Genomic DNA, 24333 nt, shown 5'->3' with positions numbered 1-24333 from the left:
CTCGATCCCAGGACCCTGGGATCATGACCTGAACCGAAGGCAGAGGCTTTAACCCACTGAGCCAGCCAGGCGCCCTGCATTAACTACTATTGAATCCAATTAGTTTTAGAATTTGGAACAGAAACATTCTTTACTATTTGCTATTATACTTATTGCTAACGAACTGCTGAGTTATAGGATCCTCCCAACAAAAATGGTACTGATCATTAGGGTACAGATCTTTTCTGAATAAATTTACTATGTCAAGAACCACATCAGGTATATTATGTGTACAACAACAGCACACCATCATTTTTCTCATTCTCATGTAATCCATGTCCTGCAGATTCCACAGTTTTATTTTTTTTCAAATCAGATTTTAATTGTGAATACTTAACACTATTATTGATGTGCATTTCACTTTCCTCATGTTTGCTAAGAATATGTGATAAATGCTGCCAATCTTTGCACCCATTCTCATTCTTCAGTTGATTTTTCCCCTCCCCAAAAAGTTTGCAATACAAACAAAATACAGAATCTTTTGAAGTCGAATAAAGTAACCAGGACCTAGTGGTTTTATCACCATTTGGAAGAATTCGTGTGTAGTAAGTTTCTGAAAATTTCCTCCCCGTACTGTCTTTTGGAAAGTTAAAATTTCTTACTTGAGGTGGATCATTTTCAACAAGAATGTCCCATTGTTTAGTATTTAAAACTCGGGGCCATGTACCTGGGTCTGTAGAAAGTACAACTGATATAATGCAGTCTTCTGGTTTTTTCTCTTCCAGTGGCTCTTGAAATTTATCAGCTATGGTTAACACTGAAGAAGTTAAATTCACACTCTGTTTGATCAGTGATGTATCTGTGCTATATTCTGCCAAAACCTGTAGCTCTGCAGTCTTTTCCTTTTTATTTGGTATTCCCTCTTTGTTTTCTAAATCAGTATTCAATGGCCCATATAATTTTCTTTCATTTTCTTCTCTAACAGCATGCCTTTTTCTGTTTTCTGATGCTGACAAATTTTTTGATTTTGCTTCCATCATCTGGGGAGAAACAGATTACAATTTTATCTTAGATTTGTTGAAAGAAAGCCACCTGGGAGGCTCAGTCAGTTAAGGTATGCCCTCGGCTCACGTCATCATCTCAAGGTCCTAAAATTGAACCCCGGTTGGGCTCCCAGAAGGGAGCCCGCTTTTCCCTTTGCCCCTCCCCTCCACTTATGCTTTCTCTCTCAAAATAAATAAATAAAAAGATCTTTAAAACTGATGTATATACAAATGCCCAATAAGCACATGAAAAGCTAATCATCTGTCATCAAAGAACTACAAATCGAAACCACCACATATCACTTCACAACCACTATGACGGCTATAAAAAAAGGATATATAATGACAAGTGCTGGAAAAGATGTGAAAAAACCGAAACCTTCCTGGTGCAGATGTAGAATGGTACATGTGCCTTGTAAAATAGCCTGGCAATTTCTTTCTTTCTTTCTTTCTTTTTTTTTTTAAAAGATTTTATTTATTTATTTGAGAGAGAGAGAGAGAGAGAGAGATCACAAGTAGGCAGAGAGGCAGGCAGAGTGAGAGGGGGAAGCAGGCTCCCTACTGAGCGGAAAGCTCAATGAGAGGCTAGATCTCAGGACCCTGAGATCAAGACTTGAGCCGAAGGCAGAGGCTTTAACCCATTGAGCCACCCAGGTGCCCCAGCCTGGCAATTTCTTAATCAGTTACCATATGACCCACCAATACCAGAATGAAAATGGAGGTCTACAAAGAATTTGGTACAAATTATTCATAGCAACATTATCATAATAGCCAAAAAGTAAGAATAATTCAAATGTCCATTACTGATAGATAAATACAAAATGTGGGTGTTATCCATACAATGAATACTATTTGGTAATAAAACAAGTTATATGCTACAACATGGATGAACCTTGAAAATAGTATGCTATGTAAAAGTATCACATACGGTGTGATTCCATTTAATAAAAACGCCTGATTTTAGAGTCAATAAAATCTAAAAAAAAAAATCAAAATAACAAAAATGTATACAATGTAAATGGCACTCTATTAGCTGTAATATTTTTGTATACAGCACAACTTGAACATTGCATTTGGTAATGTTTAAAAAACTAAGAACCTTGGGGTACCTGGGTGGCTCAGTTGGTTAAGTGTCCAACTCTTGATTTTGGCTCAGGTCATGATCTCAGGATGGTAAGATCAAGCCCTGCATCGGGCTTTGTTCTCAGGGCAGAGTCTGCTTAAATTCTATCTGCCCCTCCTACCTCTAAAATAAATAAATTCTATAAACAAAACAAACCAACTAAAAGTTTTGTTTTGATTTCACCCTGAAAGCAACACTGGCAGCATGAATTTGAAAAAGCAGAAGCAACATAAAATTCATACTTAGAAAGTTGTTCTGATTGCATTATGGATTTTTTTTTTTTAGATTTTATTTATTTATTTGAGAGAGACAGATAGTGACAGAGAGCGAGCACACACGCAAAATCAGGGAGGAGACAGAGAAGCAGGCCCTCCACTGAGCAAGGAGCCCAATGTGGGGCTCAATCCCAGGACCCTGGGATCATGACCCAAGCTGAAGGCAGACGCTGAATGGACTGAGCCACCCAGATGCCCATATTATGTATTTCTAACTGTAAGGAAGACCAAGGATACAGAGACAATCAGAAGCTATGGTAGTTTAGGGGCGCCTGGGTGGCTCAGTGGGTTAAAGCCTCTGCCTTCGGCTCGGCTCGGGTCATGATCTCAGGGACCTGGGATCGAGCCCCACGTCCGGCTCTCTGCTCAGCAGGGAGCCTGCTTCCTCCTCTCTCTCTGCCTGCCTCTCTGCCTACTTGAGATTTCTGTCAAATAAATAAAATCTTTAAAAAAAAAAAAAAAAGCGATGGTAGTTTAATTCTGGCAAGAGATGATGGCAGCTATACATCTAGAGCTGTAGGAGTAGAGACAGGATACAGTTGAGAGATACCTGGATTATTGGTAACTGAGTGGCTCCAGAGGCAGGAAGGAGTAAGAATGACCCTAAGTTTCTGCCTGGGCATCTGACTGAATGGTGGGATCATTTACTGATAGAGGAAACAGAGCGAAAACAGGTCTGGAGTTTCAGTTTTAGACAAGGAATTTGAGGTATTTGTGAACATTCAAATGGAGATTACAGATGGATATATTAGTCTAAAATTGAAAAAAGATCTACACACAAATGGAAAAAATTAAAATGAAAAAAGGAAAGAAGGAAATATCATCTACAGATATATTTTGGAAGTTACCAATATTTATCATTGAATTATGGGATTGGATGAAACTGTATTGAAAAGGCATATAAAAAGGCCAAAAGAAAGCCAATTACTATAGTTAGCGTTATCTTTTATACAACCAAACCCAAGCTTACTTAGTCTTGTTTCTCCTTCCTGAGTTTCCAGTAATGAACAGATATTCAACTTGTTATAGCCAGAATTCTCAATGGATGGGCCATGTGCCAACTGTCTGACCTTGGGCAAGTTACTTGACCAATGAAGCTTCAATTTCTTTGGCAATAAAATGAAGATGTCAACCGTACCTAACTAGGGAGACTGTTTAGATGATCAAATGCAAAAATACATGTAAAACTGTATCTGGCACCACAGTAAAATTATTTTAGCTATTATTATTATTTTTTTTTTTTAAAGATTTTATTTATTTATTTATTTATTTATTTATTTATTTATTTATTTTGCAAAGCAAGAACCACCTATTTGACGGAGAGGCAGACAGAGAGAGAGAGGAAGGGAAGCAGGCTCCCTGCTGAGCAGAGAGCCTGATGCGGGACTCGATCCCAGGACCCTGAGATCATGACCCGAGCCGAAGGCAGCGGCTTAACCCACTGAGCCACCCAGGCGCCCTATTTATTTATTTTTTAACAGACAGAGATCACAAGTAGGCAGAGAAGCAGGCAGAGAGAGAGGGAGGAAGCAGGCTTCTTGCTGAGCAGAGAGCCCGATGTGGAGCTTGATCCCAGGACCCTGGGATCATGACCTGAGCCGAAGGCAGAGGCTTAACCCACTGAGCCACCCAGGCGCCCCTATTTTAGCTATTATTATTGGCATGAACGCTAGCTAACAATGATACCTGTGATCATTTGATTATTACTGAATATGCTCTAATATCAAGAACTGATAATAAGACAAAGGTGGCTCATCTAAATGCTCATGGGTTTTGATTATTCTAGGTTCCAAGATTAAACTGGTTATATCTTTTCCTATTTGTGTCTTCAGGCATCTTTCTGGGGACATTCAACTGAAATTCTCTGAAAATTAAGTTCAGAAATACCCTAGTGCAATACTACATCTCTCAAAACCAAAATTTTTACTAATGACCTGAAAGAAAACTGAGGCTAAATAAAAACAGGTGAGAAGGCACCAGTTTAACTAAAACACTGGAAAGAAAGGTACCAAGATGAAGAGCACTGTATTTATTGACAGAATCTCTTTTCACTCTCAGAAGTGTCCCAGTTAGGTGGTTAAGTCACCCCACATATAAGGATACTAATTCTGAAAACTACTAATTGAATGAGATACAGATCCTGGCTTCAGGGAACCTACCGCTTATTAAGGACAATAAAGCACATGTATCATTAAATATTCATGTCAGATGCAAGAGAGCAAACTAAGGTTTTGGACTGAGGTCAAATCTTACTTGGGGTATAAGATACTTTCTCTGAACTTCAGTATCTTTAACATATTTTAAGTGTTTTATTCAATCAAAATTGAATATACATTTAATATAAATCAACAAGCGATATCTGATTAAACAGCACTCTGCTTCCACCTTGACCCATTTCTGCTTTCCCAGAAGTTAATCACTTTTACCACTATTAGTTGATTCACTTGGTGTTTATGTCCAAATCTCAAAGTAATATGTTTTATCACTAATTTACTGGCTTTTCCTCCCAGTTTCAGGCATCACAAATTGGCTTTTTCAATGAGGAAAACAGAAATTTAGTTTTCCTCCTTCTCAGTGTATTTACCATGTGTACCATCCAGCCACCTATTTATCCTCTGGTTGTAGGACTTCTTAACTGTCTTGCTATTGACATCTAGAGCCAGAAAATTCTTTATTCTGAGTGCCTGTCCTGTGCATTGCAGGATGTTTAGCAGCATCCCCAATCCCTCCCAGTGGATGCCAACTATGATAATGAAAAATATTTAGATGTTGCCAAATGTCCTTAGGGGAAAAAAAATGACCCCTGGTTAGGTCATTGGGTAAAATCAAGATTCAATCTTTACATTTATAACTGTGTATGCTATTCTTAGATAAACCACTAACTGCAAGATTTCCGTTTTTCCTTACAGTCTTCTTCTATTACTAAGACTTTTTATTGTGAAAAGGCCTGTCACTAACCATTAATGTGGTGGTGGGGGGGGAGGTACATCATTTATAAAATATCTATATTTTATGGAAATATTCTTGTATTTGCCAACTGCTTATGAGGTATTTTGCATCACTGAGATATACGTAGCAGAATGGAGAGACTTTCTCTTGGGGATGAGTGGCAGACAATATAGTAATTCAAGAAAGTCTGGATATATAATTGCTGCCTATTTTGACTATGTGTATTTTGGTTTTACTTCCGTTGGTTTTCATTTAGGAGTAAAAAGTGGGTCATTTATGTGCAAGCTTCATGCTCTTCAGGTGATATGCATTACATGTGTGTAAAGTTTATGAACTCATTGCCTTTAACAAAAAGTCATGGTCTAAGCAGATATAAGTAAATCATGGGGCGCCTGGGTGGCTCAGTGGGTTGAGCCTCTGCCTTCTGCTCGGGTCGTGATCCCAGAGTCCTGGGATCGAGCCCCGCATTGGGCTCTCTGCTCGGCAGGGAGCCTGCTTCCTCCTATCTCTCTGCCTGCCTCTCTGCCTACTTGTGATCTCTCTCTGTCAAATAAATAAAATCTTAAAAAAAAATAAATAAATAAAAATAAAAATAAAAAAAATACTTGTAGGGGCGCCTGGGTGGCTCAGTGGGTTAAAGCCTCTGCCTTCGGCTCAGGTCATGATCCCAGGGTCCTGGGATCGAGCCCCACATCGGGCTCTCTGCTCGGCGGGGAGCCTGCTTCCTCCTCTTTCTCTCTCTGCCTGCCTCTCTGACTACTTGTGATCTCTCTGTCAAAAAAAAAAAAAAAAACTTGTAAAAAATATTAAGACCTTATAAAAATACTGGTTCACTACCAAATGAGTTCACTGTATTTTTGCCATGCACTCCTTTGTTGTTTTTCTTTTAAAGACTTTATTTATTTAAGAGAGATCACAAGTAGGCAGAGAGGTAGGCAGAGAGAGTGGGAAGCAAGCCCCGCACTGAGCAGAAAGCCCTGTGTGGGGCTGGATCCTAGGACCCTGGGATCATGACTGAAGCCAAAGGCAGAGACTTTAACCCACAGAGCCACCACGGTGCCCTGCCATGTACTCTTCTGAAAAGATAACATCTATGCTAAATCATTTTTGCCTATTTTGTTTTTAAAGATTTTTATTCATTCATGACAGAGAGAGAGAGCTAGAGGGAAAAGCAGGCTCCCCAAGGAGCAGGGAGCCCATGCAGGACTTGATTCCAGGATCCTGGACAATGACCTAGGCTGAAAGCAGACGTTTAACCATCTGAGCCACCCAGGTGCCCCATTTTTGCCTATTTTACTATTTATTTATTTTTTAAAAGAAAGTCTTGGGGCGCCTGGGTGGCTCAGTGGATTAAGCCACTGCCTTCGGCTCAGGTCATGATCCCAGTGTCCTGGGATCGAGCCCCGCATCAGGCTCTCTGCTCAGCGGCGAGCCTGCTTCCCCTTCTCTCTGCCTAACTCTCTGCCTACTTGTAATCTCTCTCTGTCAAATAAATAAATAAAATCTTTTAAAAAAAAAAATTTAAAAAAAAAAAAAGAAAGTCTGCTCATTTTTTTTTTTTTTTAAGATTTTATTCATTTATTTGTTAGAGATAGAGAGAGTGCGAGCACAGGCAGACAGAGCAGCAGGCAGAGGCAGAGGGAGAAGCAGGCTCCCTGCCGAGCAAGGAGCCCGATAGAGGACTCGCTCCCAGGACACTGGGATCATGACCCGAGCCGAAAGCAGCTGCCCAACCCACTGAGCCACCCAGGTATCCCCATTTTTGCCTATTTTAAACTGTTCACTGTTCTCTTCTATAAGCCACAACCAAAAGCTTTACTAAAAATGTGGTATGGTACATATAAAGAAAATAATAAAGCTAACATATAGAAGTCTTTCCTTAAAAAAGTTAACTATAGACACCTATTGTTTCTTCTATAATAAGTCTTGCACACTTCAGGGTTACTTTTCCCCTAACCTAACCACTAATATCCTCATCCAGTGAAATAGGGGTGACGAATATTCCTGGTTTTGCATTTATAACCCATCTTGAATAAATTTTTTCGTATGGGAAAAAAATGGGGTCAAAGCTCATTTATTTCCAAATAACCAAAAATGCATCCAACCTTGTTAAAAAGATCTTACTTTTCCCATTAAAATTATATGGTACCAATTGATGGAAGATAGCAGAGTAGGAGGGTTTTGAGCTCACCTTGCTCCATGGATGCAACAGAGAACAGCTACACCCAACACAACTAACTGGAAATGACCTAAAGACTGGCAGAACATATCTTCCACGGCTAATCATAGAAGTCCACATTGAAAAGAGATGTACCTGGGAACCAAATACCTGGTGTAACTAACCACAACTAGAAGGGACCTCACAAGTGTGGAGAAGAAAGGCTTAGACCCCACGCAGAGCACCCTTGGCACTGGGGATCTGCACTGGGAAGATGAGTTGCTGTAATGTATAGCTTTGAAAACCAGCAGGGGTTATTTCCAGAAGCTTTAAAAATCAGCGGCACTGGGGCACCTGGGTGGCTCAGTGGGTTAAGCCTCTGCCTTTGGCTCAGGTCATGATCCCAGGCTCCTGGGATAGAGTTCCACATCGGGCTCTCTGCTCGGCAAGAAGCCTGCTTCTTCCTCTCTCTCTTTTAGCCTGCCTCTCTGCCTACTTGTGATCTCTGTCTGTCAAATAAATAAATAAATAAAATCTTAAAAAAAAAAATCAGTGGCGCTTATATGAACCACTATAGGAACAGGCCCCTTTCCTTGCACCCCACCCTCTCCCCCTACAGGAGTAGGGAGAGACTCCTAGGAGAGGCTCCTCCCAGGGGAGGAGGCTGTGTGGTCTTAGTGCTAGGGCTCATTAGCCCTATCCACCCCTCTGCACCCTCTTGGGATGTCTGGCCACAGAGTGAGGTGTGCTCCTATATCCTGACCCTGACCCCCTGTATTCCTACCATGTTGTATCTGGCTCACCTCTGCTTGAAAAAAAGTATTGCTTCTCCCTTAAAAGAAAAACAAAACAAAACAAAACAAAACAACAAAACAAAACAAAACAAACCCAGTGTGGCTTAACTCTGAAAGCTTTAAAAAATCAGTGTGCTTAACTCCAGGACAGCTGGAGGGTGATGGGAAACCAAGTCCTCACCCTTAAAGAGGCAGCATACTAAATAATGACCTGAGACATAGAAGAGAAGTAACAGTTTGAAAGGCATCTGAGGTACATATGAAGATTTATTGACTTGTCTGAGAATGTGTGCCAGAGGGGCAGGATCTACAGATTACTCTAAGAAAAGTGCTGGTGGGTACCATTCCCTCCCACCCCTGGCTTAGATATCTGGTCATTTGCAAGAGCCAACACAAATACTCTCCATCTACCTTGCTAGCACTGTGTGCCCTGCCCATCCAACCAGGCAGCCTCAGCTGGGACTGACACCACTCTAAAGTGATTCCCGCCCTGGGAAAGTGGGGGGAAATAAGCCCACCCACCATGCCTACAATTCTTATAGCTGGGAATCTTAGGTGGCAGCACAGGGAGCAAGACTTGCCCTTTGATACACTATAGCTGTGACAGAAAGGGAAACTGCAGACTGCTAGGCTGATGGCTGCCCCACCCATCAATAAGAGCACAACAGCTGCCTGCAGCAGCCATGACAGGTTCCTTAAGAACACCCAGAGCAAACCCTGCCAGAGTGCACCCACAGCAAACAAAGAGGGTCACTATAGGTGTGTGGCTGAAGGGAATTGTGGCTCAGTTACAACAGGAGGGTACACAGCCCACACAAGGGACATCCCTGGAGCATTTGGTTCTGGTGACTAGGAGAAATTATGTTATAGGGCACCACAGGAATTCTATATAATGCCACCATTTTCAAGACGTGGATATGTAGCTGACCTTCTTAATATGGAGAAACAAACACAGAAAATTAGATAAAATGAGACAGAGATTCGAATGTGGCCCAAATGAAAGAAGAGGACAAAATTGCAATAAAAAAGCTAAATGAAATGGAGATAAGCAATATGCCTGACAAAGAAGTCAAAGTAATGCTCATAAAGATACTCACTGGACTTGAGAAAAGAGTAGATGAGCTCAGTAAGAGCTCAGTAAAAACTTCAGGAAAGGGACAGAAAATACAAAAAAGAACCAGTCAGAGCTTAAGAATTCAGTAACTGAAATAGATTAGAAGAAGCAGAAGAACAGAGCAGCAATCTGAAAGAGTACTGGCAATCATTCAAGCTAAACAGCAGAAAGAAAAAAAAAAAAAAAGAAAAAAAAAACACAAGAAAAGGTTAGCAACATCATTAAGCATAACAACATTTGCAGTGTAAGGATGCCAGAAAGAAACTTATTTCAATAAACAATAGCTGAAAACCTCCCTAATCTGGGAAGTAAAAAGGTTTAGGAAGCACAGAGAGCCCCTGTGAGAAGGTCCATGCCAAGACATAATGAAAGAAGGTCCATGCCAAGACATAATGAAAATGACAAAAAGTAATAATAAATACAGAATTTTTAAAGAAAAGAAAATAGTCACAGAAAAGGGAAACCTAAGGCTATCAGCTGATTTTTCATCAGAAACTTTGCAGACCAAAAGATAGTGGTATGATATATTCAAAGGGCTGAAAGAAGAAACCTATGACCAAGAATACTTTACCCAACAAGATCATCATTCAGAATAGGAGAGTTTCCCAGACATACAACAGTTAAGAGTTCATCATCACTAAACCAGTCTTACAAGAAATGTTAAAGGGAATTTTTTAATAAAGATTTTATTTATTTCTTTGAGAGAGAGAGAAAGCACAAGAGTGGAGAGTAGGGGCAGAGGGAGAGGGAGAAGCAGACTCCCCACGGGGCTCCATCCCAGGACCCTGGGATCATGACCTAAGCCGAAAGTAAAAGCTTAAGTGCCCAAGCCACCCAAGCACTCCAGAAATTCTTTCTTTTAAAGATTTATTTACGTTATTTTTTTTATAAAGATTTTATTTATTTATTTGGCAGACAGAGATCACAAGTAGGTAGAGAGACAAGAGAGAGGAAGAAGCAGGCTCCCAGCTGAGCAGAGAGCCCAATGCAGGACTCAATCCCAGAACCCTGGGGTCATGACCTAAGCTGAAGGCAGAGGCTTTACCCCACTGAGCCACCCAGGCGCCCCAAGATTTATTTACTTTAGAGAATATATGTCGGGGGACAGTAGGGGGAGAAGGAAAAAGAGAGGGGAAGCAGACTCTTGGTTGAGCATGGAGCCCGATGGAGATCTCAATCCCAAGACCCTGAGAGCACAACCTGAGCCAAAACCAAGAGTCAGACACTTAACTGACTAATCCACCCAGGAGCCCCACAAGAAATGTTAAAGGGAATTCTTTTTTTTTTTTTTTTTTTTTTTAAAGATTTTGTTTATTTATTTGACAGGGATCACAAGTAGACAGACAGGCAGGCAGAGAGAGAGGAGGAAGCAGGCTCTCTGCTGAGCAGAGAGCCCATGTGGGGCTCTATCCCAGGACCCTGGGATCATGACCCGAGCCAAAGGCAGAAGCCCCAACCCACTAAGCCACCCAGGCACCCCAAAGGGAATTCTTTAACTGGAAAGAAAAGGTTGTAAGTCGCAGAAAATTACAAAAAGAAAAAAATTCACACGTGTTAAGCTAATATATAGCAAAGGTAGTAGATTAATCACTTATAAAGTCAGTATGGAGTAGTAAAATCTATTGCATCTACAAAAATTAGTCCAGGAATATGCAAAATAAAAGGGTGTAAGTAAAATATGGCATCATATACATAAACTGTGGAAAGGAAGTAAAAATGTAGTGCCTTCAGAATGTATATGAAATAATGCAACCATCAACTCCATCAACTTAACAGGGACTGCTATACTAAGACTGTTATGTAAGATGTTAAATATGAACTGAATGGTAACCACAAATCAAAAACTTGTCATATACAAAAATAAAGAGAAAGGAATTCAAGCATAACATTAAAGAAATCCATCAAACCATAAGGGAGGACAGCAAGAAAGGACATACAATTGTAAATATCTATGCACCAAACACAGGATACATAAATACACAAAATAAGTGTTAACAGAAATAAAAGAGAAATTGACGGTAATAGAGTTAATAGAGGGGACATTAACACCTCACTTGCATCAATGGATAAATCATCTGGACTACAAATCAACAAGAAAACTATGGCTTTGAATAACACATTAGACTGGATGGGTAAAACAGGCATATACAGAACATTCCATCCCAAATCAGCAGAATACATTCTTTTTAAGAACACAAGAAAACACTCGCTTGGACAGATCACATGTTAGGCCACAAAATAAGTCTCAATAAATTTAAGACTGAAATCATATCAAGCACCTTTCCTGAGAACAAGAGTATGAAACTACAAGTTAATTATAAAAAAAAAATGGGAAAAAACAAAATAGATGGAGGTTAAAAAACATTCTACTAAACAATCAATGAATGGGTCAATGAAGATGTGAAGAGAAAATAAAAATAAATATGGAGATAAATGAAAATGGAGATAAATGAAAATGATAAATGAAGATCCAAAATCTTAGGGAAGAGGAAAAGTTTATAGCAACACAGGCCTACTTTAAAAAAGCAAAACAAATCTCGAACAATCTACCATAAACTTAAGAGCTAGAAAAAAGAACAAAGCAAGTCCAAAGCCAGTAAAATGAAGAAAATAAGAGTAAAAATAAATTCAGAGATTAAACATATAAAAGACCACTTGAAAAGATAAAACAGAATAATTGATAAAGCATTAGCCACTCATCAAGAAAAAAAGAAAACTCAAAATCAGAAATGGAGAATAATGACACTACAGAAACACAAAAGATTTTAAGAAAAATTACAAAAAATTATATGCCAACATACAGACAACCTAGAAGAAATGGGTAAATTCCTAGAAAAATATAATCTTCCAAAACTCAATCAATATTCAAAAAACTCAAGATGGCGGAGAAGTAGCAGGCTGAGACTGCTTCAGCTAGCCGGAGATCAGCTAGATAGCTTATCTAAAGATTGCAAACACCTGAAAATCCATCGGCAGATCGAAGAGAAGAAGAACAGCAATTCTGGAAACAGAAAAACAACCACTTTCTGAAAGGTAGGACCGGCGGAGAAGTGAATCCAGAGCGACGGGAAGATAGACCCCGGGGGGAGGGGCCGGCTCCCGGCAAGCGGCGGAGCAATGGTGCACAAAATCAGGACTTTTAAAAGTCTGTTCCGCTGAGGGACATCACTCCAGAGGCTAAACCGGGGCGAAGCCCACGCGGGTTCAGCGTGGCCTCAGGTCCCGCAGGGTCTCAGAAGGAGCAGGGGTGTCTGAGTGTCGCAGACCTTGCGGGTATTGGAACGGGAAAGCTGGCTACAGAGACAGAGCCGACAGTAAGCTCACAGCTCGGTATTACCTTGAACTGGTCGCAGGCTCGGAGAGCTCGGAGCGCGGCCGGAGGTCAGGCAGACGGGAGTAACTGGGCGCTGTTCTCTGAGGGCGCACTGAGGAGTGCGGCCCTGGGCTCTCGGCTCCTCCAGGCCGGAGACCAGGAGGCCGCCATTTGTATTCCCGTCCTCCGGAACTCTACGGAAAGCGCTCAGGGAACAAAAGCTCCTGAAAGCAAACCCGAGTGGATTACTCACCCCGGCCCCGGGTAAGGGCGGTGTAATTCCGCCTGGGGCAAAGACACTTGAGAATCACTACAACAGGCCCCTCCCCCAGAAGATCAACAAGAAATCCAGCCGACACCAAGTTCACCTACCAAGGAGTGCGGTTTCAATACCAAGGAGAGCAGCAGAATTCCAGAGGAGGAGAAAGCCAAGCACGGAACTCATGGCTTTTTCCCTGTAATTTTTTTTTAGTCTTGCAGTTAATTTAATTTTTTTCTTTTTCATTTTTTGTTTTTTTTTTTTTTTTCTTGCCTTCGGGTAAAATTTTTTTTTTTTAACTGTTACACCTTTTTCTTTTTTAACGATTTTTTACTAGTTTATCTAATATATATATTTTTTCTTTTTTACATTTTTCTTAGGTGTTTTCCTTTTTTTTTTTATAATTCTTTTCTTTTTTCTTTTTTTTTTTTTTTCTTTTTTCTTTTTTTTCTTTCTTCCTTTTTGAACCTCTTTTTATCCCCTTTCTCCCCCCTCACGATTTTGGATCTCTTCTAATTTGGTTAAAGCATTTTTTCCTGGGGTTGTTGCCACCCTTTTAGTATTTTACTTGCCCCTTCATATACTCTTATCTGGACAAAATGACAAGACGGAAAAATTCAACACAAAAAAAAGAACAAGAGGCAGTACCGAAGGCTAGGGACCTAATCAATACAGACATTGGTAATATGTCAGATCTAGAGTTCAGAATGACAATTCTCAAGGTTCTAGCCGGGCTCAAAAAAGGCATGGAAGATATTAGAGAAACCCTCTCGAGAGATATAAAAGCCCTTTCTGGAGAAATAAAAGAACTAAAATCTAACCAAGCTGAAATAAAAAAAGCTATTAATGAAGTGCAATCAAAAATGGAGGCTCTCACTGCTAGGATAAATGAGGCAGAAGAAAGAATTAGTGATATAGAAGACCAAATGACAGAGAATAAAGAAGCTGAGCAAAAGAGGGACAAACAGCTACTGGACCACGAGGGGAGAATTCGAGAGATAAGTGACACCATAAGACGAAACAACATTAGAATAATTGGGATTCCAGAAGAAGAAGAAAGAGAGAGGGGAGCAGAAGGTATACTGGAGAGAATTATTGGGGAGAATTTCCCCAATATGGCAAAGGGAACGAGCATCAAAATTCAGGAGGTTCAGAGAACGCCCCTCAAAATCAATAGGAATAGGCCCACACCCCGTCACCTAATAGTAAAATTTACAAGTCTCAGTGACAAAGAGAAAATCCTGAAAGCAGCCCGGGAAAAGAAGTCTGTAACATACAATGGTAAAAATATTAGATTGGCAGCTGACTTATCCACAGAGACCTGGCAGGCCAGAAAGAGCTGGCATGATATTTTCAGAGCACTAAACGAGAAAAACATGCAGCCAAGAATACTATATCCAGCTAGGCTATCATTGAAAATAGAAGGAGAGATTAAAAGCTTCCAGGACAAACAAAAACTGAAAGAATTTGCAAATACCAAACCAGCTCTACAGGAAATATTGAAAGGGGTCCTCTAAGCAAAGAGAGAGCCTACAAGTGGTAGATCAGAAAAGAACAGAGACCATATACAGTAACAGTCAACTTACAGGCAATACAATGGCACTAAATTCATATCTCTCAATAGTTACCCTGAATGTTAATGGGCTAAATGCCGCTGTCAAAAGACACAGGGTATCAGAATGGATAAAAAAACAAAACCCATCTATATGTTGCCTCCAAGAAACTCATTTTAAGCCCGAAGACACCTCCAGATTTAAAGTGAGGGGGTGGAAAAGAATTTACCATGCTAATGGACATCAGAAGAAAGCAGGAGTGGCAATCCTTATATCAGACCAATTAGATTTTAAGCCAAAGACTATAATAAGAGATGAGGAAGGACACTATATCATATTCAAAGGGTCTGTCCAACAAGAAGATTTAACAATTTTAAATATCTATGCCCCCAACGTGGGAGCAGCCAACTATATAAACCAATTAATAACAAAATCAAAGAAACACATCAACAATAATACAATAATAGTAGGGGACTTTAACACTCCCCTCACTGAAATGGACAGATCATCCAAGCAAAAGATCAGCAAGGAAATAAAGGCCTTAAACGACACACTGGACCAGATGGACATCACAGATATATTCAGAATATTTCATCCCAAAGCAACAGAATACACATTCTTCTCTAGTGCACATGGAACATTCTCCAGAATAGATCACATCCTCGGTCCTAAATCAGGACTCAACCGGTATCAAAAGATTGGGATCATTCCCTGCATATTTTCAGACCACAATGCTCTAAAGCTAGAACTCAACCACAAAAGGAAGTTTGGAAAGAACCCAAATACATGGAGACTAAACAGCATCCTTCTAAAGAATGAATGGGTCAACCGGGAAATTAAAGAAGAATTGAAAAAAATCATGGAAACAAATGATAATGAAAATACAACGGTTCAAAATCTGTGGGACACAACAAAGGCAGTCCTGAGAGGAAAATATATAGCGGTACAAGCCTTTCTCAAGAAACAAGAAAGGTCTCAGGTACACAACCTAACCCTACACCTAAAGGAGCTGGAGAAAGAACAAGAAAGAAACCCTAAGCCCAGCAGGAGAAGAGAAATCATAAAGATCAGAGCAGAAATCAATGAAATAGAAACCAAAAAAACAATAGAACAAATCAACGAAACTAGGAGCTGGTTCTTTGAAAGAATTAATAAAATTGATAAACCCCTGGCCCGACTTATCAAAAAGAAAAGAGAAAGGACCCAAATAAATAAAATCATGAATGAAAGAGGAGAGATCACAACTAACACCAAAGAAATACAAACTATTATAAGAACATACTATGAGCAACTCTACGCCAATAAATTTGACAATCTGGAAGAAATGGATGCATTCCTAGAAACATATAAACTACCACAACTGAACCAGGAAGAAATAGAAAGCCTGAACAGACCCATAACCAGTAAGGAGATTGAAACAGTCATTAAAAATCTCCAAACAAACAAAAGCCCAGGGCCAGACGGCTTCCCGGGGGAATTCTACCAAACATTTAAAGAAGAACTAATTCCTATTCTCCTGAAACTGTTCCAAAAAATAGAAATGGAAGGAAAACTTCCAAACTCATTTTATGAGGCCAGCATCACCTTGATCCTAAAACCAGACAAGGATCCCACCAAAAAAGAGAGCTACAGACCGATATCCTTGATGAACACAGATGCAAAAATACTCAACAAAATACTAGCCAATAGGATTCAACAGTACATTAAAAAGATTATTCACCACGACCAAGTGGGATTTATTCCAGGGCTACAAGGTTGGTTCAACATCCGCAAATCAGTCAATGTGATACAACACATCAATAAAAGAAAGAACAAGAACCATATGATACTCTCAATAGATGCTGAAAAAGCATTTGACAAAGTACAGCATCCCTTCCTGATCAAAACTCTTCAAAGTGTAGGGATAGAGGGCACATACCTCAATATCATCAAATCCATCTATGAAAAACCCACCGCAAATATCATTCTCAATGGAGAAAAACTGAAAGCTTTTCCGCTAAGGTCAGGAACACGGCAGGGATGTCCATTATCACCACTGCTATTCAACATAGTACTAGAGGTCCTAGCCTCAGCAATCAGACAACAAAAGGAAATTAAAGGCATCCAAATCGGCAAAGAAGAAGTCAAATTATCACTCTTCGCAGATGATATGATACTATATGTGGAAAACCCAAAAGACTCCACTCCAAAACTGCTAGAACTTATACAGGAATTCAGTAAAGTGTCAGGATATAAAATCAATGCACAGAAATCAGTTGCATTTCTCTACACCAACAGCAAGACAGAAGAAAGAGAAATTAAGGAGTCAATCCCATTTACAATTGCACCCAAAACCATAAGATACCTAGGAATAAACCTAACCAAAGAGACACAGAATCTATACTCAGAAAACTATAAAGTACTCATGAAAGAAATTGAGGAAGACACAAAGAAATGGAAAAATGTTCCATGCTCCTGGATTGGAAGAATAAATATTGTGAAAATGTCTATGCTACCTAAAGCAATCTACACATTTAATGCAATTCCTATCAAAGTACCATCCATCTTTTTCAAAGAAATGGAACAAATAATGCTAAAATTTGTATGGAACCAGAAAAGACCTCGAATAGCCAAAGGGATATTGAAAAAGAAAGCCAACGTTGGTGGCATCACAATTCCGGACTTCAAGCTCTATTACAAAGCTGTCGTCATCAAGACAGCATGGTACTGGCACAAAAACAGACACATAGATCAATGGAACAGAATAGAGAGCCCAGAAATAGACCCTCAACTCTATGGTCAACTAATCTTCGACAAAGCAGGAAAGAATGTCCAATGGCAAAAAGACAGCCTCTTCAATAAATGGTGCTGGGAAAATTGGACAGCCACATGCAGAAAAATGAAATTGGACCATTTCCTTACACCACACACAAAAATAGACTCAAAATGGATGAAGGACCTCAATGTGCGAAAGGAATCCATCAAAATCCTTGAGGAGAACACAGGCAGCAACCTCTTTGACCTCAACCGCAGCAACATCTTCCTAGGAACAACGCCAAAGGCAAGGGAAGCAAGGGCAAAAATGAACTATTGGGATTTCATCAAGATCAAAAGCTTTTGCACAGCAAAGGAAACAGTTAACAAAATCAAAAGACAACTGACAGAATGGGAGAAGATATTTGCAAACGACATATCAGATAAAGGACTAGTGTCCAGAATCTATAAAGAACTTAGCAAACTCAACACCCAAAGAACAAAGAATCCAATCAAGAAATGGGCAGAGGACATGAACAGACATTTCTGCAAAGAAGACATCCAGATGGCCAACAGACACATGAAAAAGTGCTCCATATCACTCGGCATCAGGGAAATACAAATCAAAACCACAATGAGATATCACCTCACACCAGTCAGAATGGCTAAAATAAACAAGTCAGGAAATGACAGATGCTGGCGAGGATGCGGAGAAAGGGGAACCCTCCTACACTGTTGGTGGGAATGCAAGCTGGTGCAGCCACTCTGGAAAACAGCATGGAGGTTCCTCAAAATGTTGAAAATAGAACTGCCCTATGACCCAGCAATTGCACTATTGGGTATTTACCCTAAGGATACAAACGTAGTGATCCAAAGGGGCACATGCACCCGAATGTTTATAGCAGCAATGTCCACAATAGCCAAACTATGGAAAGAACCTAGATGTCCATCAACAGATGAATGGATCAAGAAGATGTGGTATATATACACAGTGGAATACTATGCAGCCATCAAAAGAAATGAAATCTTGCCATTTGCGACAACATGGATGGAACTAGAGCGTATCATGCTTAGCGAAATAAGTCAAGCAGAGAAAGACAACTATCATATGATCTCCTTGATATGAGGAAGTGGTGATGCAACATGGGGGCTTAAGTGGGTAGGAGAAGAATCAATGAAACAAGATGGGATTGGGAGGGAGACAAACCATAAGTGACTTTTAATCTCACAAAACAAACTGAGGGTTGCTGGGGGGAGGGGGTTTGGGAGAAGGGGGTGGGATTATGGACATTGGGGAGGGTATGTGCTTTGGTGAGTGCTGTGAAGTGTGTAAACCTGGTGATTCACAGACCTGTACCCCTGGGGATAGAGTATTATGCCTCCATCAGAAAGGATGAATACCCAACTTTTGTAGCAACATGGACGGGACTGGAAGAGATTATGCTGAGTGAAATAAGTCAAGCAGAGAGAGTCAATTATCATATGGTTTCACTTATTTGTGGAGCATAACAAATAGCATGGAGGACATGGGGACTTAGAGTGGAGAAGGGAGTTGGGGGAAATTGGAAGGGGAGGTGAACCATGAGAGACTATGGACTCTGAAAAACAATCTGAGGGTTTTGAAGGGACGGGGGGTGGGAGGTTGGGGTACCAGGTGGTGGGTATTATAGAGGGCACGGATTGCATGGAGCACGGGGGTGTGGTGCAAAAATAATGAATACTGTTATGCTGGAAATAAATAAAAAAATAAATTAAAAAAAAAAAAAAAAAAAAAAAAGGCAGTTTTGGGGAAAAAAAAAAAAAAAAAAAATATTCAAAAAACTCTCAACAAAAGTCCAGGACTGGCTTCATAAGTGAATTCTACCAAACCTTTAGGAAAAGTTAATACCAAAAGAAAAAGAAAAAGAAAGAAAGAAAGAAAGAGAGAGAAAGAAGAAAAGTTAATACCTATTCTCTAAGAAGAGAAGGAAAACTAGCTTAGAATAACCAATAGATTTCAAAACTCATTTGAGATGAGAGCTGAATGACAGATCGACAAAATGGAACTAAATGAGATTCTAAGATAAATTGGTTGATGTAAGCTAAGAGGAAGAAGATATTATATACTTGATCATTTAAAATGCACTGAAAAGAATTACCTGTTTATATTCATTGATACAACCTTGGCAGCAAAATCTTGTCTGCTGACCTTCAATCATCAGGACATTGTTTCCAGCACTTTTACTGGGCAAGTACTCTCCACACTGTTCACAGCAATTCATTATCAGACCATTGGCTAACCTGTACTTATTAAAGCACTGGTTACTGCACAGTTTATGTATTACATTATTAACGCTGACTTCATGGCGAATCTAAAAGAAAAGCCAGAATTTATTAAATAAATGAATCAGATTAACACAGTAAGCAATGAGACAAAAATACAACTCCCCCCCACCACTCCAAATAAAACCCAAAACAAAAAAACAACCTCTAGTAATTTCTCAGCGGAAGAAATATTCAGAGAAAGACTAAAAAGCACATTTTGTCACTCTTCCATTTTTTATCTCTGATTTCTTTATAAAACTGATTTTACAAAAGAAAAAGATTCATAGAACAAAAAACCCTTATAAAATCAGTAATAACTTCTCCATAAACACTTAAGAACCGGAAGAAATGAACTAGCTTAGAAGACTCTGATAAGACCTTCTTCAAAGAAATGGATTAGGAATTTCTGGTATTAAACTTCATTGCCCTAGAAAATTTATGAGAGGGGCTAAAGAAATAATATTACCATATTCAGGATGGTATCTGTATATACACAAGCAAGGTGGTTCTTGCTTTGCTCAGTTCTGTGGTAACTAAGATAAAATCGTGTCCTCAATTTGCAAGGCTCTGGGAAACACCAAATTCAGTCACCAAGGACTGTGTTAAGTGAAGACTGCCTGTATGAATGTTTCTTCTTTTAGCAACTGGAAAGATGGCAATACCACTTAAGAAATGTGAGGGTATCAACACACCTACACTCCACTTGTTCTACATGTTCTTGTACCAGCATTGGTTGCATCTTTCACATCCTGAACCTATACTTTATTATTTAGAGTGACTAGTAAGGACAAAATTCACCACAGAACTATTGTTTTGTTTGAGAGCATATTCAATTTCATGGAAACAGCAGTGTACTTTCCATAGCATGCAAATGGGGTATCTGTTCCTAAGAGATTTAGTTCTAACATATCCTTATCCTTCCCCTTAACATCCATGGCATTATTAGTAGATGGCAGAGCATATAAAAACACTGAAAAGTTAAAATTATCCCTGTTAACCTAGATAATAACTGAAATAAGATATAAAAATCCAGACCTCTGTTAGTTTACTACAGATTATACATCTTGATTTATTAATTCTTTTTCTAAGATTCTGGTTGTCTTCATAGGGAGGCAAAGACGTACTACAAAATTCTTGGGAGGAGTCTCTTGACTCAACTTGAGAAACAGTAGTAGCCTTTTTTGTAGGTACATCTCTGAAACCAAAGATACAGACATAGCCTAAGAATACTGCACTTTAATAAAAGTCAAATATATGAACAATAAGCAACATTTTTTGTTTTTTCATGATTTAATCCTAGGAATCAACTATAATTTATGGATCTAACAAAACATACTTTTTTGGTTTCATTGTCAAGCATTCCTAATTAATATGGCAAAAGATGATTTGGAGGTAAAAACATTTTGTAACAAAGAACCTTATCACAGGTTATTATGACTTTTTGAAGCATTCAAAAAGGGTGGCAACAACTTCGTAGAACTAAGGTAAAAGATGGGGAAGGGATGAAGCAAAGACAGTGGCAGGGAGAGGGTCAAGTTATTTCTATATCTACATTCCATTTCCTGCCAAGAATAAGACAGTACAAATGAACCCACAGCTCTGATACACCTTAGGATAACTCAAGCTCAAAAAACCCAAAGATACCTTTGCAACAACTGTATCCATGAATCTGTGCAGCTCTCCAATTACATTCAACATACATCTATACTGCCAGAATTCAACTATATGAAGCCATGTTGAAAAGTAAAGCTTACTTTTTACTTATAACATTGCGTTTCTTTGGAGTGCGCTTACGAGAGAAGGAAGAAAGGCAGGTGATAGAACAAAAGAGGTGAACTGATCCTTTTCGTTGATAAGCTGTCTGTCCCTTCTGTAAAGGTTTTCTGCAGTATGCACAAGTGATTTTAGCTGGTTTTGTAAGTTGCTGTTGGACTGAAGACTGGAAAATCTGTTTAGGAAGGGAGGCCACTGGTGCTAAAGAATCCACACCTGGCTGTTTCTGATTACGGGGAAATGATGCTGACTGGGAGATCCAAGAATCTTGAAAACAAAACACACAAGAAAAAGTCATGAAACAAGTCAAAATTCGCATCAGAAAAATATGTTCAATTTTCATTTTGCGTAAGTTTAACAGAGTAATGACGAAGCCCTATAAACAAGTGGTTAAAGCCAGGCAGCACTGTTGTACAATCCCAGGGGAATGCTTCGCTTTGGGTTTTTTTTTTTTGGTGAGGAAGAATCTTAAGCAGGCTCCAAGCCCAGCAAGGAGCCTGATGGAGGTGGGGATGGATGTGGGACACTCAATCTCATGATCCTGACATCATGACCTGAGCCAAAATCAAGAGTTGGTTGCTTAACCGTCTGAGCCACAGAGGTACCCCTCCACTTTGTATTCACAGTGAACGATACTCTATTGTGAAAATTTAGTATGTGTTGACTCTTGAATCAGGTAATGCGGTAATCATCACTTAAGTCAGAGACCCCAAGTTCAAAATGCATCTCTCCCTCTCTCTCTCTTTTTTTTAGTATTTTATTTATTTAACAGAGAGAGAGACAGCAGGAGAGGGAACACAGGCAGGGGGAGTGGGAGAGGGAAAAGCAGGCTTCCTGATGAGCAGGGAGCCTGATGCAGGGCTCAATTTCAGGACCACAGGATCATTACCTAAGCTGAAGGCACAAGTTTAACCAACTAAGCCATCCAGGCACTCCCCACTCCAAACACTTTTTATTTTATTTTTTTATTTTTATTTTTTATTTTTTATTTTTAAGATTTTATTTATTTATTTGACAGAGAGAGAAATCACAAGTAGGCGGAGAGTCAGGCAAAGAGAGAGAGAGAAGCAGGCTCCCGCTGAGCAAAGAGCCTGATGCGGGGCTCGATCCCAGGACACTGAGATCATGACCTGAGCCGAAGGCAGCAGCTTAATCCACTGAGCCACCCAGGCGCCCCTCCAAACACTTTTTAAAGCAACTATTTCTACACTCCCTTCTCAGCCTTCTAAATATTATTCCATAATCATTAATACAGGTGATAGGTTAATCTGGGAAGACTCAGTTTTCCTAACTTCACGACAGGGACTCCATCATATATTATTGTTAGCTTCAAAATAGTACAGTATTATGTAAAGGTAACAGTGTTTCTCAAACTTTAACATTCATGAGATCACTCGGGAATCTTTTTTAAACAGATTCTAGGGTTGCCTGACTGTATCAGTTGGTAGAGCATGTGACTTTTGATCTCGGGTTTGTGAACTTGAGCCCCATGATGGATGTAGAGATTACTCAGAAATAAAATCATATATATAATATGCATTTATACACACACATGTATATACATGTACATTCATACACACACATCTATATAAATATAAATCCATTCAAAATCAACAGGTCTAGGAAGGGGTGTAAAGTTCTCCATTTCTAACTCCTACATGATGGTGAAGCTTTGAGGCCCCAGAGTAATGAATTATTCTATCACTATCTTCAAAAACAGTTTTTTTAGGAGGGCCTCGGTGGTTCAGTTGGTGGAGCATCCAACTCTTGATTTCAGCTCAGGTCGTGATCTCATGGTAGAATCTAGCCCCAGGTCAGGCTCTGAGCTCTGCCAGGACTTTGCTTGGAAGTTCTCAGCCTCTTCCTCTCCTCCAGCCCCCACCCACCCTCCATCAGGCACTCTCTCTCTAAAATAAAAAATAAATCTTAAAAAAAAAGGGGGGGGGAAGCTTTTGTCATTAGTGAGAGATCTACTGCCCCCAAAGGCCTCTCACAGTATTAATATGGAGAACTATATTTTCATTCCTAAATTCCTACCTACTGCTTCTCATTTTCTTTGTACTATTTCAAGATACCTTTATCTTTTTAAAAAAATTTATTTATTTTTGGGTGCCTGGGTGGCTCAGTGGGTTAAGCCGCTGCCTTCAGCTCAGGTCATGATCTCAGGGTCCTGGGATCGAGTCCCGCATTGGGCTCTCTGCTCAGCAGGGAGCCTGCTTCCCTCTCTCTCTCTCTGCCTGCCTCTCCATCTACTTGTGATTTCTCTCTGTCAAATAAATAAACAAAATCTTAAAAAAAAAAAATTTATTTATTTTTACAAGAGAGAGACAAGAGAGAATGCGTGCGTGCACCAGTGGTAGAGGGGGTAGCGGGGGGACAGAGGGAGAAGCAGACTCCCTGCTGAGGAGGGAGCCTGATGCAGGACTTGATCTCAGGATCCTGGGATCATGACCTGAGCCAAAGGAAGATGCCTTTTTTAAAAAAGATTTTACTTAAATTTATTTGACAGACAAAGATCACAAGTAGGCCGAGAGGCAGGCAGATAGAAAGGAGGAAGCAGGACCCCCACTGAGCAGAGAGCCTGATTCGGGGCTCCATCCCACAACCCTGGGATCATGACCTGAGCAGAAGGCAGAGGCTTTAATCCACTGAGCCACCCAGGCACCCCCCAAAGGCAGATGCTTCACCGACTGAGCCACCCAGGCACCCAAGATACCGCCATCTAACAAGCAAAAATGAAACAGATAACAAATACAATTCTTTCATTCTACAGAATGACAAGCTGGCAAATATGGAATGTAGTATAATAAAAGTTTTTTGGGGGGCACTGGGTGGCTCAGTGGGTTAAAGCCTCTGCCTTCGGCTCAGGTCATGATCCCAGGGTCCTGGGATGGAGCCCCGCATTGGGTTGTCTGCTCAGCGGGGAGCCTGCTCCCCACTCTCTCTCTGTCTGCCTCTCTGCC

General features: G+C 40.0%; 1 protein-coding gene across 1 annotated transcript in view; it reads right to left on the bottom strand.

Annotated features, from left to right (window-relative positions):
- Window positions 1-220: 220 nt before the first annotated feature.
- The window catches only part of ZMYM5 (zinc finger MYM-type containing 5), a 45539-nt gene continuing 21426 nt past the window's right edge, over window positions 221-24333 (bottom strand). The window contains 4 exon segments of the mRNA XM_032315376.1: window positions 221-1019; window positions 19432-19644; window positions 20633-20792; window positions 21352-21637. Of these exon segments, the coding sequence (XP_032171267.1) occupies window positions 264-1019; window positions 19432-19644; window positions 20633-20792; window positions 21352-21637 (1415 nt within the window). The 3' untranslated portion in view covers window positions 221-263.

Source organism: Mustela erminea, chromosome 15 (genome assembly GCF_009829155.1).
Source record: "Mustela erminea isolate mMusErm1 chromosome 15, mMusErm1.Pri, whole genome shotgun sequence".
Taxonomy (NCBI): Eukaryota; Metazoa; Chordata; class Mammalia; order Carnivora; family Mustelidae; genus Mustela; species Mustela erminea.
The sequence above is the reverse complement of the archived record's forward strand: the minus strand, read 5'-3'. Positions and strand labels throughout refer to the sequence as shown.